General features: G+C 37.1%; 1 protein-coding gene across 7 annotated transcripts; it reads left to right on the forward strand.

Moving 5' to 3' along the window:
* The first annotated feature begins 116 nt into the window (after positions 1 to 116).
* Positions 117 to 9374, forward strand: LOC137828019 (L-ascorbate oxidase-like). 7 transcript variants are annotated; one of them, XR_016517655.1, is made up of 7 exons: positions 117 to 954; positions 7507 to 7838; positions 7977 to 8181; positions 8310 to 8436; positions 8689 to 8755; positions 8903 to 9031; positions 9127 to 9374. XR_016517655.1 is itself a non-coding variant. In XM_068634431.2 (7 exons), exons 1-3 carry the CDS (start codon positions 1404 to 1406, stop codon positions 8127 to 8129), a joined length of 390 nt encoding a protein of 129 aa, XP_068490532.1. In that variant the 5' UTR covers positions 1344 to 1403; the 3' UTR covers positions 8130 to 8181; positions 8310 to 8436; positions 8689 to 8755; positions 8903 to 9031; positions 9127 to 9374. The 7 variants fall into 7 exon arrangements, 3 of the variants coding, with proteins under 3 accessions (XP_068490532.1, XP_068490521.1, XP_068490528.1); XR_016517656.1 differs by having other exon boundaries at positions 170 to 954; positions 8314 to 8436; XM_068634431.2 differs by lacking the exon at positions 117 to 954 and adding an exon at positions 1344 to 1419 and having other exon boundaries at positions 7417 to 7637.
* The last annotated feature ends 1960 nt before the right edge of the window (positions 9375 to 11334 follow it).

Genomic DNA, 11334 nt, shown 5'->3' on the forward strand with positions numbered 1-11334 from the left:
AATGGAGGTTTATTACCGGAGGTTATGATAACCTCTGATAAGACCGTCCTTAGCGGGAGTTTTCTAAACCCCCGATAAGTGTATTATGATTTTTTTTCTTATTTTTTACTTTCGGTATTTTCAATACAGAGAGGCAAATACATTCCTTTTAACAAAAAAGTTTTTTTTCATGTTGCCCTAAAAAAAGTCTCTGTTTAGAATTCAAAACTCTTCCCATTTTCATCTCTCAAAATTTTCGGCACAAAAAGATTTATGTCTTCTTGTACCCTATTTGATTTCTCACAAATTGGTTTCTTTCCCCATTTCTCGCACCCTACTTCTTTGTCTATGAGCGTTTTTCTTTCACTAGTGCGTTTAGTGGTGGCTTTTCCTTTCGGCGATGCGTGAGTTTTCCTTCAAATGTACTTCTTTGCCTACGAGCGTTTTCCTTCAAATGTACTTCTTTGTCTACGAGCGTTTTCCTTCCGGCGGTGCGTGGGTTTTCCTTCCGATGGTGCATTCCACGAATTTGGAACCATGTCTTACTATCATCAATTCTTCTCTCGTCTCGCTATTCTTTACTTTTCTAAATTTTATTCTTTAGTTTTTGCTCTTCTTTATGTAGAATAGGTCGATGGCAAATTGTGCAGCTATACATATTAGGAATTATCATTTTCTAAAATTACTAAGAAGAAAGAGAAAGGGACGTGTTATTTGAAATCATGCATGTAGGATTTTGTTTCTCCCTTTTGTGTTATTGGATTTCAGTTTATGTTGGATTGAAACACTAATTATATCAGTTTAAAGGTTGAATTATTTATGACTAATTATTGAATTTTATTTTAGTTTGCTATTCTTGTTCTTACTTATTGTTCAAAGATCTAATTGTTTGTTATTGTCATGTTAAAGGTAGATTTTACAGACCTTGAGTCCTGCTTTGACGTTTTTCTTAACTAGGATGTTACTAATGACAAAGTAAGCAACTCCTTAACAAATATAGATTTTTTTTAAAATGTGATTGCTTGTCTCTGTCTTGATTGTTGATCTGTTATTGCTTCTTTGCAATAGGTATACCAAGTAACAGTATAACCAATTATTCTTACAATTTTTTAGAGAACAAAAGCTACTTGTTTTACTTACGTTACGGCCAGGGGCACGCAACCAAGGATTGTAGTTACCGCTCCTAGGATTAGCATGCCTGTTGCAGGTTTAGAAACCTCTTAATCTATTTATGTAGTTGTTCTTAGGTTCTTCCTTAAATGTGATTTCCACATCTTCTTTATTCTTTAGTGTTTGACTTTTTTTTCATGTGTTTCTGTTGTGACTGCAAGTGATTTGCCTTTTGGTGTCTCCTACAGATAATTCTACAACTCCAATAATTATCTCATGATCTCGCTGATTTATAGATTGGGAGTTCGTTATTAATGTTTGAATTATTTGGTTAGTGCTTACATTTTTTATGTTCCCTGTTATTTTACTGTTGGGCTGGGCCCTCTCTCACAAAACTGTTGGGCTGAGTCCTCTCTCCTTTCGTTCTCCACGTGTATATATATATGACTCAATGCATGCAACTCCATGCATGAAAAACGTGAAACATTACGTTAATAATAAAAGCTTTAGTTTCTCTCTCATTGTTACTGTTCATCTTCTCTTTCCTTGGCTCTGCCCTTTATTACTCACTGTGGGAACGCAGAACTTCAAAATGGTATCAGAGCGGGTCTAACCCGCTCTGCTCTCCGCTGCAAACTGGTTGTCTCTTAAACTCTGCTATCTTATCTTGCTCTCTTCGTTCTTCGTTTTTTTTCCTTTTGCTTCTTGCTTTGTTTTTCCGACAATGGCTGCCAGTATACAAGATTCATTCAAGAATGATCTACAAAACCCCGCTAGTCCATATTATCTCCATCCTGGAGAAAACCCAGGCATGGTGCTGGTCACGCCACATCTTGATGGAACAAACTATCATTCATGGAGCAGAGCAATGAAACGTGCGTTGCTGTCGAAAAACAAATACAAATTTGTCAATGGTGAGATTCTTGAACCCTCACGTAATGATGCCAAATACGAAGCATGGGAGAGATGCAACGTTACAGTAGTTTCCTGGATTACACGAAGCCTTAGCACACAGATTGCACAAAGCACTGTGTACATTGATAATGCAAAAGATCTATGGAACGATCTTGAAGAAAGATTCTCAAAAGGGAGTCATTTTCGCATTTCTGACCTTCTACAAGAAATCAATTCTATCAAACAGGGTGAAAGAAGCATCAATGAGTACTACACTGATTCTAAAACGTTATGGGAAGAGCTGGATTCTCTGCATCCTCTACCTACCTGCACCTGCAAATCGAAATGTACGTGCAATGTGATTAAAACCATGGCAGAATACAGAGAATCAGAGAGAATCATGTGCTTTTTGAAGGGATTGGGAGAGAGCTACAACACTGTAAAAACGCAAGTCTTATTAATGGATCCCCTTCCAGGGGTCAACCGTGTCTTCTCTCTGGTTCTGCAACAGGAGAGACATCTAAACGAAAGTGCAGTAGTGGATACAAAAATTCTCATCAACAATGCCAACCAATATGGTCAAAAGATGAATGGAAAGAACAACGGTACTAACCCTACATGGCGCAATTATGGAAGAGGAAGAGGAAGAGGAAAGAATTATGGAAAACAATGCTCTTTTTGCAATAAAATGAATCACACGGCCGACGAGTGCTACTCAAAGCATGGGTTCCCTCCTTGGATCAAACAGAGAATGGGTCATGCTGCGAATGCCATGGAAAGTGAGGTGAGTAGTGAAACAGAGAAAGGAAAGAATACACATAATGATGCTTACAGTGATCAAGTTCTAAAGGATCTTGACTCTGAGCAATTACGACAACTTGTGAATATGATTCAAGACTGCAAAGGAAAACAGAAAGTGGTGAATAACAGCATTGGAGATTTTTCAAAAGCAAGCAACATGGGTAAGGAAGGTAAAAGTTTCTGGATACTTGACACTGGGGCCACGGATCATGTAACATGTTCTATTTCTTCCTTTGTAAACTATTACAAGATAAAGCCTGTGAATGTTAAACTACCTAATAACCATGATGTTATTGCTACTCACGCTGGGACTATCATTTTGACTCATAACATTACTCTCCATAATGTATTATATATACCCGCTTTCACTTTAAATATCCTCTCTGTGCAAAGGCTGATAACTTCTTTGAGGTGTAAGCTTATTTTCACTGACAATGTTTGCCAGATACAGGAGAGGTCTACTTCGAAGATGATTGGTCAAGCTAACATTGTGAATGGGTTGTATCATCTGCACACGAATGAGAAAGAAAACCTGATATGCTTCTTACGACAACAAAGAAGTTTTGAAGCTGCTAAAGATCTCAATATATGGCATTGTAGAATGGGTCACCCATCAAAGAGGGTATTAGAAAAACTTGCTAAGCAATACACTGATATACACTTTGCTGATATAGATGTATGCACCCCTTGTCATCTTGCTAAGCAACACAAACTACCCTTCCCCTTGAACAAAACCAGTAGCGAACACGTTTTTGATTTAATTCACATGGATATATGGGGACCTTTAAATGTTAATTCTTTGCATGGTCACAGATATTTTTTAACCATTGTTGACGATCATAGTAGATATACATGGATTCATCTTATGAAAAGTAAAAGTGAAACTAGAGACTACATGCAACATTTCATTGCTCACATCAAAAACCAATTTAATAAAGATATAAAAGCTATTAGAACTGATAATGGAAAAGAGTTTTGTTGGAAAGATTTCTATGATAAACATGGCATAATACACCAAACATCTTGTAATGAAACACCTGAACAGAATTCTACTGTTGAGAGAAAACATCAACACATTCTCAATATTGCTCGCTGCATTTTGTATCAGTCCAACTTGCCAAATCCTTTCTGGTCTTATGCTGTTTTACACTCTGTGCACCTTATAAATCGCTTACCTTCTCCTGTTATTAAAAACGAATGCCCATATAAACTGTTGTATGGAAGCTTGCCTGACCTTTCCAACGTTAAGGTGTTTGGGTGTCTCTGCTTTGCTTCTACACTTGAGCAAAATAGACACAAGCTGGACCCCAGGGCACGCAAGTGCATTTTTCTTGGTTTCAAACATGGTACCAAGGGTTATGTGGTAATAGACATTCACTCTAGAGAGATCTTCACATCAAGGAATGTGATATTCTATGAGACTTATTTTTGTAATTCGAAAAATGAAAATGGTAATGATACCGCACTCGAAGACATTGATTCTGCTATATATGATGTTGCACCTCCTAAGCCTGCTGTGACCGAAGAGAACACTGAACAAGAAGAGCCTAGACGATCCATGAGAATCAAGAAACCACCAACTTATTTGGAGGACTATCATCACAGCATAATGGCATCACCATGCAGCAATGTGACACAGAAAAGCAAGGTACTGTATCCCCTTAGCTCTGTCATATCTTATAAAGGATTAGCAAAAAGTCATCTAAAATATGCTCTGTCAATTTCATGCCAAAATGAACCTCAAAACTATGAGGAAGCCAAGCAATATCCTGAATGGAGGGAAGCCATGAAAGCAGAAATAAAAGCTCTTGAAGAGAATGAAACTTGGAAGATAGTGGAGCTCCCACCAAACAAAACAGCCATCGGGTGCAAGTGGGTTTTCAAAATTAAGCGGAAAGCTAATGGAGACATAGAGAGATACAAGGCAAGACTTGTAGCAAAGGGCTACACACAGCGTGAAGGGATTGATTACATGGAGACATACTCACCTGTGGCAAGACTCACAACGATTCGCACCATCCTAGCAGTGGCATCCACCATGAATTGGTACCTTGAACAGCTCGATGTTAACAATGCTTTTTTGCATGGTGACCTAGAAGAGGAAGTCTACATGGAATTGCCACCAGGCATTGCCTCCAAGAAGGCCCATCAGGTATGTCGTTTGATGAAGTCCATCTATGGTCTAAAGCAAGCAAGCAAACGCTGGTATGATAAGCTTACCTCCTTCCTTCATTCCATTAATTTTACGCACTCCAAAGCTGACAACTCACTTTTTGTGAGAAACATTGAGGATTCCTTCATTGCACTTCTTGTATACGTAGACGATATTCTCATTACTGGAAACAATGCTGATGACATTAATGCAGTAAAAGATTCCTTAAATACAGCATTTAAAATAAAAGACTTAGGTCATTTGAAGTTCTTTTTAGGTCTAGAGATCGCTAGGACTGTGAAAGGCATTCATATTTGTCAACGCAAGTATGCTCTTGAGATTTTGGCAGATGCAGGGATGCTGAATGCTAAACCAGCAGCCACACCTATGGTGCAAAAGAATGAAACTCTGTTCGACAAAGATGCAGCGGTGCATGAAGTCTCCATGTACAGAAGAATCATTGGAAGACTGCTTTACTTGGTAAATACAAGGCCTGACATTAGTTTTTCTGTGCAATTCCTTAGTCAATTTGTTGAGGCACCCACGAAAGCACACCATCAAGCAGCACAAAGAATTCTTCGCTACATAAAAGCCTCTCCAGCTCAAGGTCTTTTTTATCCCAGAGACACAAGCTGGCAGATCAAGGCATTCAGCGACTCAGATTGGGCATCATGCGTTACAACACGACGCTCTACCACTGGCTTCTGCATTTTCCTTGGTGAATCTTTGATATCATGGAGAACCAAAAAGCAAAGCACCATATCTCGTTCTTCATCTGAAGCAGAGTATCGAGCTCTTGCAGCTACTAGTTGCGAGATTCAATGGCTAAGTTTCTTGCTTGAAGATCTACGCATTACTTCTGATGGAGTTGCCAGCCTATTTTGTGACAGTCAATCAGCAAGGCATATAGCACAAAATAACAGCTTCCATGAAAGAACGAAGCATATAGAAATAGACTGCCATGTAGTGAGGGAGAAGCTGCGTCAAGGTCTTTTCCACCTATTGCCTATTCGCACAGAAAACCAACCTGCTGATCTTCTTACCAAATCTCTTAACAAAGAGATCTTTTACAAATTCCTTTCCAAGCTTGGTGTGTTAAACATTCACCCACCAGCTTGAGGAGGCGTTTTGATGTTCCCTGTTATTTTACTGTTGGGCTGGGCCCTCTCTCACAAAACTGTTGGGGTGAGTCTTCTCTCCTTTCGTTCTCCACGTGTATATATATATATGACTCAATGCATGCAACTCCATGCATGAAAAACGTTAAACATTACGTTAATAATAAAAGCTTTAGTTTCTCTCTCATTGTTACTGTTCATCTTCTCTTTCCTTGGCTCTGCCCTTTATTACTCACTGTGGGAACGCAGAACTTCAAAATATATTATTAGTCTATTATCATTATTCCCAGTACTATAGCTATACCTTATAATGTGTCTCGCGAGGGTATGCATAAAAACTACAGTACATTAGTTTAAAATATAAATATTAAAAGATAAAACTTATTTATAGTTAAATAAGTAACTAAACTTGGTTATTATGTTGAGCATGCTACAGTTGTTAAGGTAATTGTGAGATTTCTTAAGATCCACGTATTAAAAAAAAATAAAAATGAAAGAGCTATCTTTATTCTGTTTATATTTGAAATAAATCTAAATTGAATGGTGCTCACACCAATCATGTTGTACATAGTTAGTTTAGTGTTTTTTCTTAGATATGATATTATTATGAAAAAGAGAAAAAGATGAAATCTATAGTAGAGAGACACTTGGAATCTAGTATTGTGTAAGTGTTGATGATGCTACCAGATTTGAAGGAATCACAAATATTTTTTGTATCTAGTATCTGCTGGTGATTGAAGTGTTTCCAAAAACACTTGGTGCCCTGATCTGTAATGACACTGTTACACATGTTATCATTTTTTTGTCTCCTATACGAAGAAAGCTGCAATCTCTGTAGTATAAGGTCTTTTACTATTAAAAAAATGAAGGTTTCTTATCTTCTTATTGAGCTTACATGATAAAGTATTCAATCCTTGCAGCACTCATTCTTCTAGATAAAAAAATTGTCGCAAAAAGTGTTTTAGTTTCTGTTGTTGAGGAAACTATTTGATAATTTTGTATACTCATGTTCTTGGGTCAGATCTTTAAGATTTGGAATAACTCATTAAACAGGATATCAGGTTTTCCTCATTCATCATAGATGGCTTCTTCTGTTAGTTTAGTGGTCTATCCTCTTCCCATTCATTATTGCCATATTCATTTAATTGAATCATATATGCAATAAGTGTATGGCAATAATGACACAAACTTACATTTCATGACACAAACTTAGTTTAAAAGGTGGAACCAACAATAAAATATATTATATAATAACAATCTATTTCAGTTCATCCATTATATAAAGACCATCCCAGTTTTTAACATCTCTCAACTATATCTCAATTAGCTTTCTCTCTTTCTTACGCCTATTTTACTTGCTAGGCATGGTTGAGCTTCCGTTCAGCTCAAGGGCTATTCCAACATTGCTCATTCTCTGTTTCTTCCTTATTTTTGGGAATTTCCACAATGCAGAGGCCAGAAATAGACATTACAAATGGGAGGTGAAGAATGAGTATAGGTCCCCTGATTGCTTTAAGAAGCTTGTTATCACAATCAATGGAATAACTCCAGGACCCACCATCCAGGCTCAGGAGGGTGACACGGTTGTTGTTCAACTTAACAACACTTTGATGACGGAAAACCTTTCCATTCACTGGCATGAGATTAGACAAGTTTGGCTTCATCTTCTACCCAAAATATATTTTCAAAATATAAGCTTAAATAAAAAAAGATTTAAATGATTAATTTAGACTTTTCATATATTGCTTGGCGGCACATTTATTTATCAGTTTGTTGTAGACAAGGTAAGTTCTAATATTCTACCCACATGAATAATCATATTAATTCCTTATCTTCTGTTTGCCGTTTGCTGTTCAATTCTTTCATACTTAACACCAAAACAGCTCTTAGTGTCTTATTTGCTTGAATCTTTTATGTTACAGCCTGGTATATATCTTTACCATGCTCACTATGGAATGCAAAGGGAAGCGGGGCTATATGGACTAATTCGTGTGGCACCCCGTGACCCTGAACCCTTTACCTATGACTTTGACAAGCATTATTCTGAACGATTGGTACCACAAGAGCACTTATGAACAAGCTGCTGAACTATCTTCAATTGCCTTTCAATGGGTGGGAGAGCCTCAGGTAAATTAATTGTTCAATGCAAAATCTACCATCTTTTCTATTTCCTTTCTTCAATGTGTAACTGTTGGTTTTATTCTTACTCTTTGTATATATTTGTTTTCCCCAATCACTTCTGATTCATGGAAAAGGAAGATTCAACTGCTCCAAATCTCCAAGCTTGAGCACTGATGTTTGTGACATATCAAAATGTTCTCCCTTTATACAAACTGTGATCCCAGGCAAAACATACCGACTCAGAATTGGCTCCAAATAGAGGTAATCAAAGGTTTTGTATATAAATAAATTTTCATCCATCCTTTCTAAACAAATCTTCTAAACATTATCAATTTATTTTTTAGTTTACCAAGATAATCAGGTTATCAATTTATTCTGTAAACCACCTACAGAATCAGGTTAAGCTTTTCATGTGTTGCTTTGGTATTCATTGAAGTCCAATTTAGCTAACAATGATTTTTGGCCTTTTCAGTTTTAGTTTTAAATTTCTGATGTGGTGTTGTTGTTTACCAGATGCCAAGATTAAGAGTAGATTGAACTTGGCCATGAGCTTGGACATCTACGTTCCAAGGGATGAAAGGTCTGATCACTTGAAATTGTCAGACTTTCTTGTTAACGCACTGAAGTCCATACTTCAGGTTATCAAACCTGAGTTGGAATCTCTATTCGACAGCAGCCCTGATGAGTTTAATAGATAGCTTTAAAGATGTGTTTAAACTCTACGTAGGTGGGATCAAGGTGTCTGAAGGTATACTTAAGAATGTTAGGGATAAAATCCCTGCAGAGCTGCTCAAAGAACTTCTCCGAACTGATGGAGAAAGGTTCCTCAAGTTTCCCGTGCCTCAGGTGATTAAAGGTATTTTTACTGTGCTGACAAAGAAACCTGAAAATGTCACGTATTTTTGTAAATGACTCCCATATGATGACCACATTCTTATAAATTTTGAGCAGAAGATAAGTCTGCATGGAGAACCGATGAAGAATTTGCTAGAGAGATATGCTTGCAGGTGTAAACCTTGTTATTATTCGCTGCCTCCAAGTACGAGCAAGTGATTTTAGCCTTACTATTTTATAATAGATCGAATTCAACTAAAGAATTGTATTTATAGGTTATTGTTATTTAACATCTTACTATCAGTTTTTTTATTTTATTTTACAAAACATGTTTTATATTAATTTAGAATTTAATTTCTTCTGAATTTGTATTTAAATATTACCTCTCAAATTAAGAAATCATAAATGGGTATTAATTTTTATATATTATTCCCAATGATCTTACTATAACATTTCTTTTTTTATAATGTTTAAAAAGATGTACAAAAGGTGTTCCAGAAAAGAAAAATAAGATCACGTTGAGTTGTAACGATAATATATATATATATCATTGACCTGCTGCAACACTATTATACCACTTCACATAAAACTATAAGCTAACTTAAAAAAGGCTTGAATTTTTAGTCGTATTGATTTGGATTTACAGGGCCACACCAAAGTTGGTTTTACCAAGGTATTGTTTATTATTAATAAATGGATTTTAATGAATAAGATGAATGAAATAATGAATTCAAATTGAATAAGATGAATGAAATAATGAATTAGTAAGTAATTTAAAGAATAAGATTAATGAATTAGTGTTAGATGATAGAAGAAGAACATAGGGTTTGACAAAATTATTGGGTTATTTTGGTTTGACATTTTTATTATTTGTAACCGACTTTTTTATATATGCACCTCTTAGAAGTAGTGGGGGTTTCAAAACCGTCAGTAATAGGAGGGCTTTTCAAAATTGCTGGAAATAGCAGAGGTTTTCAAAAACCGCCGGGAATAGCGGGGTTTTCAAAACCGCCGAGAATTGTGGGGTTTTCAAAACCGCCGAAATAGCGACGTGGATCTTCCAGGGGAAAAGCGCAAACCACGGGTAACGCACTTAACGGGGGTTAAAACCGCCGCTAACGCCAAATATAACCCCTGTTAAAAATAATTTTTTTGTAGTGTATAAGGTGAGGTTTGTACCCACTTATATACTATGAAATGTCTTTATGTCTAGTCGATGTGAGATCTGCAACGGTTTCATTACTCAAATGAAGTCGAAAAATAAAAGAAGAGTGCCCTATTTATTAGAGAAGAAGAGAGGAGTAGTGTGCCATGCAAGCTACCTAACCCTAACTTTTATGACAAGTTAGGATTAGGGTTTGTGTCTTGCCACCCAAGATATCTCAAACCGTAGTAGTACTAGAAGGTGGTTTTTTTGTTGTTATTTTATGCTTTCAGTAAAGATAAAATTCTCGTGTGAGAAAGTTGTTACAAGAGTAATTACAAAAGGGGCTTGAGTCCCCCGGTCAAGGTACGCTATTTTTGAATACTACACTGAAATTAAATCTTCTCTTGTTTTGTATGCTCTCACTAACTTGATCGTCGGAGTATGATCAATAGGTAGAGCTCCCTCTATTTCAACGGAGCCACGTTCCAGTGCAACAAGAAGACACAAAATAGATTCCAGAGGAGACAGATCAGAAGTGGAGCTTTTCACCAGAGTCAACTGGCGAGAACATTTGGTGCCCATCGCGGGCCCGATAAAATCTGATCCCATCCACATTCGTGTTTAAAGCCTTCCAAAATGATAAGGAACCCTAGGCAAGCACCACTGGGATCTGAGGGAAGTGATGCCCCCCCCCTACAACAACTCATGGAGACTATGAGGGCTCTCAGGAAGCCAATGAGCAGAACAGGCAGAACTAGGAATGGATTCAGCAAGAAGCTAAAGTCGAGCAAGAGAGTCTACAAGAAGAAGCCCGAGCTGAGCAAGTGCTTCTGCAGGATCAGATGATGGCAAAGATAGAGGCTTCCTGGGCAACCAATGAGGAATTGCGCAAGACCAATGAGGATTTGCGCAAGAATCTACAACAGTGTGACTGACTTTTAGGTGGCTCACGTTTGGCTTTCTTCCATTCAGCAACTCATAAGTGTTAGAATATATGGCCTTAAACGAGAAGGGGGGGGGGGGTGAATTGTTTAAGAGAGGTTTTTGAAATCTTTTTCAAATTTAACAAAATTCTTTGTATGAATCCAGAATAGAAATCTTAGCCAAGAACAAAAGCAATAAAACAACAAAGCAACAGAGAACAATCGGTTGTTTCTGCGAAACAATCGGTTGTTTAT

This window comes from Phaseolus vulgaris, chromosome 11, assembly GCF_051622355.1.
Source record: "Phaseolus vulgaris cultivar YP4 chromosome 11, ASM5162235v1, whole genome shotgun sequence".
Lineage (NCBI taxonomy): Eukaryota > Viridiplantae > Streptophyta > Magnoliopsida > Fabales > Fabaceae > Phaseolus > Phaseolus vulgaris.

Coding starts and splice junctions, on each gene's coding strand:
- LOC137828019 (XM_068634420.2), top strand. Junction 7,638..7,976: donor AGGCTCAGGAGGGTGACACG/GTTGTTGTTCAA, acceptor TTTATGTTACAG/CCTGGTATATATCTTTACCA.